General features: G+C 41.5%; 1 protein-coding gene across 1 annotated transcript; it reads left to right on the top strand.

Annotated features, from left to right (window-relative positions):
• Positions 1–1296: 1296 nt before the first annotated feature.
• Positions 1297–4853, top strand: LOC125305402 (transcriptional repressor scratch 1-like). Its single transcript, XM_048260096.1, has 2 exons — positions 1297–2006; positions 2738–4853. The coding sequence occupies exons 1-2, from the start codon at positions 1841–1843 to the stop codon at positions 3460–3462; spliced, it is 891 nt and encodes a 296-aa protein (XP_048116053.1). The 5' UTR covers positions 1297–1840; the 3' UTR covers positions 3463–4853.
• Positions 4854–5129: the final 276 nt, after the last annotated feature.

Raw genomic sequence — 5129 nt, 5'->3', positions numbered from 1 at the left:
TGTACCAGAAGTGAAAGATAACAGGCTGCACTACTATAAAACAGTCTTTCTATAGCATCACACTCTCTTCACAAATCAAAATCTGTGTTCCTAAAATGCCAAGAGGCACTGTGTGATTCTTCATTTTAGAAGGAATTAGGAAACAGTACAACACCCAACACTTTTCCACATGTACAGTACCATAAAGTGGAGGACTTGACAACCATTAGTCACAAAAAGACAGATGGTGCTCTTGCTGGCTGCGCTGTTAAGGGTCCCAAAGATAATTATGCAGAAGAGAGTCATAAACAAACACAGGGAACTTGGCTTATGTTCTGAGGATCAACATCTATTTATTTTTGAATCTCCACCAAGGTTAACATTTGTGTAGGTTATACGATTTTGGAACAAAATAAGAAATGGCATGAGGGTTTGCAAATCATTCAAAGTCGTCTTGATGGGACTAATAGAAAAAAGACCAAAAAACACCAAAACAAACAAAAAGTTCTAGATGTTACTGTGGATAGCTCAAAGTTGATTATTTCAGCCTATTTAGAGTCATGAGACACTGAGGACTGGGTGCTACTGGTGGGGTCGTAAATTCAACTCAATAGGCTAATACAGACACCAGCATAGTTAACTTGCAAGACATATGACTTCAGATGAGGAATACTACTGGACCACAGAAGCTAATCATGCAGAAAAATATTGTGGAAACTTTGGCATGTCCAAACTTACACTCTTAAAATAAACGTGTTGTCCCTATCTGTTCTCCCTATAGGATTAAAAAATGTGTTTTCAACGCAAGTTGTGTTATTTTAACACATACTGTGTAACAAATTAAAAAATAACATCAAACATAAACTGTGTTGTTCATACGTTTTAAGACCGTAACCAGAACGGTTACTGTTTTGTTGTTTGTAGGAAAGTGGAAAACTTTTGAGGATATTGATCGTAAAATGAATCTCATTTCAATCACATCAATAGACATAGGTTACAGAAAGTACAAGTATCTAGGCTACCCTCATAGGAGAACGCAAAGATTATAAAATTCAAACGTTTGAGTCAAAAACAAGCTGCTGCACATATATCTGTCACCTCAAACAAAAAGTCGACGTGAGAGGTGATGGGAGATGAGCTGTATCATAAAAGAAATGAGTGTAAATGGCCTGAAACGAGAAACTGTTACAGATGCCACTGAACGACTGTGTAGCAATAAATTCCATTCTTATCTCTGAAGAACATGGCGGCTTACTCCCGACACAGGAAAATGAGACGGGAGACGAGTAACAGCATCAATAAATCATTCTAGCCCAATGTTGTTCCCCGGAGATTTCTCAAGGATTAAATTAAGCACTTCCATTTCCATCTACCACCTGATCGCGACGCATATAAATCCCAACTACTGATCAACAGCCTCTCCAGACACACGAGACCTTGAGGCAAGAGGCAGCAGGAATCTGAGGGGGGAGACAACGGGTTATCCTGCGTTTGACGGGAAGGAGGAGGGAGACTAGATTGTGGAACGCGTTCATGCTTAAAAGTGTCCGCCTTTTGGTGGTGGAGGGGATTTCATTTTTGCTGCCACAACGACTTCATGTGCATTCTGTTGCGCGCTGGAGTCAAGGAGGAAGGAACTCTCGCTGCAGGAAGCTGTTCTCCTCTGAACTAAAAACGCTCCGCTGAGCGGGAGCTATCCAGTGCTGAAGTTGCATTTCTTCCCCCGTGCGAAACGCGTTGTTGCAGAACCACACCGATAGCGAGCGGTTTGTTTTTTGCACCGCGCAGGTGTCCGAATTTCGCCCTCCACTCCGCCTTTTCAGCCTCTTCTGCCTTGAGACTCCTGTGGACCCCACGTTGAATGAAGACAGGACTCCGTGTTGGACGTTTGTTTCTGTGCAGCTCTCTAAAGATGCCAAGGTCTTTCCTGGTGAAAAAGGTGAAGCTTGATGATTTTTCATCCACGGACCTCGAGAGCTCTTACGGCAGGTCCAGAACTGATCTAAGCCTTCGGATTCACGAAAAAGGTAAATGACTGTGCCTCGTAAACTGTTGGAACGCACCTTTCTGCCACGCTTGCACATGTTCCTGGTGTATCATAACGAGTTGTCCTGACACGGAGTCATCACTCGTATTTTCACGCAGTGCATGCAAACAGTTGTTGTGTTGTTTAATTCATACTGGTGTCTTCTCCAAATGTCATTTACAAAAGAATAAATCACAGAAAGCATGCAACAGATGCACACAAGGAAGAAAGCATCTTGGTAATATACAACTTTCCTATCACTGGCAACTTTACATGATACAACTAGAAGGATTTTGCTTTTTTCTCTCTCTGCACATTGTATAGCCTACACATTAGAGAAGGTGAGATGTGTTTGTCCGTGCGTCGACTGACTTCTAGTGCTGAGCCACAGCAACAAGAAAACGTGTCTTGATAACGTTTTTTTCTGAGAGAATGATTATACCGGCCATGTAACGATGTAGAAACAACATTTTTCTGTAATAACTTCAGAATCGCTGTAGTTCTTCTGGTCCTTGTTCGTGTTTTGAATTATAAATTATTATTCAAATAATATGTAAAACTGTAACTTTGGAAGCATTAAATGTATCCTATGGATTGCTATAGACTAAACCTACTTAGTTGTACATACTGTGCCACGGCCAGTCAAGTGCCACAGAGCTTGTTGCATGTTTTTGTTCTCAGACGAGTCTCACTTCAAATATGAATAATCTGTTCTTGTTCTCTCTTCCGTAGGGTACATTAGCGAATACATCAGCCCGTCTGTTTATGATGGAGAAAGCGATGGTGCCATCAAAGTGCCGTCTCCGGAGCCCATCTATGATGGAATCCACAGTGATTATGGCGCACCTGACTCTGACCAGGCCGACAGCCCGCAGTCAGAAATCAGCTCCGGATACATTAACGGAGACAACGCAGTGAGCGAGGGATACACAGTAGATGCCTTCTTCATTACGGACGGGAGATCACGGCGGAAAGTTATCAGCAGCCCTCGTACCATCCAGCGACATACATGCAACGAGTGTGGGAAAACTTACGCGACGTCTTCCAACCTGAGCCGGCACAAACAGACTCACAGAAGTCTTGATAGCAAGTTGGCCAAGAAATGTCCAACCTGTAATAAGGTGTATGTGTCCATGCCCGCCATGGCCATGCACCTGCTTACCCACGACCTAAAGCACAAGTGTGACATCTGTGGCAAAGCGTTCAGCAGGCCTTGGCTCCTGCAGGGCCACATGAGGTCCCACACGGGCGAGAAGCCCTTTGGATGTGCACACTGCGGAAAAGCGTTCGCAGACCGCTCCAACCTCCGCGCGCACATGCAGACTCATTCAGCGTTCAAGCATTTCAAATGCAAACGATGCAACAAGACTTTCGCCCTGAAGTCATACCTGAACAAGCACTACGAGTCGGCCTGCTTTAAGGGCGCATTCTCACCACTGAGCTCACTTGAAGCATGACCTCCCAAGAGCTGACATTAGACTTTTGTCCCACAATGACTTTGGGGGCTTCTCCCTAATCATCCTGCCCATCAACAACAAAGGAACACAGTAATAGCACAATTTTCTCTATTTTCCGCAAATTGAATCTTGGAATAAAATTCGCATGCACTTAAAGACATGAACGCCGCTGACGTCTTCATAAACTCCTTGCGCTTGAATCACAATTTCAACCCATCAAACCCCAATGAGGATTTTTAGTGATTTCTCAATCGTCTCTGTAACATTTTTTTTCATTATTGGATAGTATGTAGCCTACTTCTTCAAGTGACCATGTATTCGCCATTGAGGTAACTGTATTTATTTATTTATTTATTTATTTATTTATTTATTTATTTTTAATATTTATTTATGCCGACCTACACTCATTTGTTCTTGGTAGCCCTTTTTTGCACTTTAGTTTGTGTCCTTGCCAACATTAATAACATGCCAAAGCATTTAATCCTTGAGAAAAATATTTTCTTAATGAGTCTCTTTTTGGTTTTGAAAAAATTGCATGCAAAAAAATAATGAATTCTATGCCAATACCTTGAAGCTTATGATTTTGCCAAAATTTAGATAGTATCAGTGGGCAATATTTCTTGGGTATGGAGAGGGTATATAAAGCAATAATCCTTAATGCATGGTATTTTGAAAGTAATAAAGTATTACCTATAGCAGTTTTCTAAATCAGGTATGTTTGAATCAAATAGCCTACTCATAATAATCATACAAAAAAGACATCAGGGAAAATGCCAACGTAGTGTTAGAGTCTCAAACAGAAATGAACTGATCTTCCTTTGCTATCCTGTTATGCACTGCCTGCCTCTTATTTAAAACGTAGTTGTAGGACGTAGGCTTGAAGTGCTGAGATTCAGCTCCTGGCTATTCAGAATTCTTTCCCAAATCTGCAGAACGTCTACCGAGGCCAAGCGTTTGCTAGCCGGGTAGCCAGGGTAGGCTACTCTCTGCCATGTCACAGCACAGTGTTAAAACCCTCAATGCACAAGTTAGGCTACTTGTTTTAGCCCAGCGGACGTTCGACAGATTTGCCTTTCAAGCACTTCCTTTTAGAGTCTTTAACTTTGAAAAGTAGCACAATACCTATAGATTCAGGTAGAGATTACGTGTATTAGCTTGACCTCTGTTTTTGTAACTCAGCTGAAGCATACCCTCATTAAATTGCAAGAGGCCGTTGTAAATAACTTATTTGGAACCTTTTTACAGCTGTTACCGAACAAACGACCTTATTTCGCTATATTTCTGAATAAAATGTTGAATGAAAATGAACATTTGAGGCAGTATTCGAATGATGTAAGCACACAACATCAGGCATTTTGTCGCACTTCATAATAAAGACTAAGTAAACAAAATCCCGTCTGTCCTTTATTTGTTTCTGATTATTGCCATTGCTCCGTGAAATTAGGCAATTAAAACAGCCAATTAATCTTAATGAATGAAAATCGATGTGAGAAATCTTCAGAGACGAACAGACTGGGATGCCCAAATATGCATTAAATACTTGCCATCCCCGGGTTAATCCAGTAATGCCTTTTGTGCCAAGCACAAAACAAAAAGTACAGAAACTGGACACTGCAAGACATGGCCACACAACCATTTTCATGTGGAGTGTATTTGGGAATTCTTTG

Source organism: Alosa alosa, chromosome 13, assembly GCF_017589495.1.
Source record: "Alosa alosa isolate M-15738 ecotype Scorff River chromosome 13, AALO_Geno_1.1, whole genome shotgun sequence".
Taxonomy (NCBI): Eukaryota; Metazoa; Chordata; class Actinopteri; order Clupeiformes; family Clupeidae; genus Alosa; species Alosa alosa.
Note: the sequence above shows the minus strand (reverse complement) of the source record. Positions and strands in the feature narration are given on the sequence as shown.

Bases quoted from the DNA above. Each gene is read 5' to 3' on its own strand.
- LOC125305402 (XM_048260096.1), top strand. From the start codon at position 1,841: ATGAAGACAGGACTCCGTGTTGGACGTTTGTTTCTGTGCAGCTCTCTA. The intron at 2,007-2,737 runs GTAAATGACTGT...TCTCTTCCGTAG, and splicing joins CCTTCGGATTCACGAAAAAG to GGTACATTAGCGAATACATC.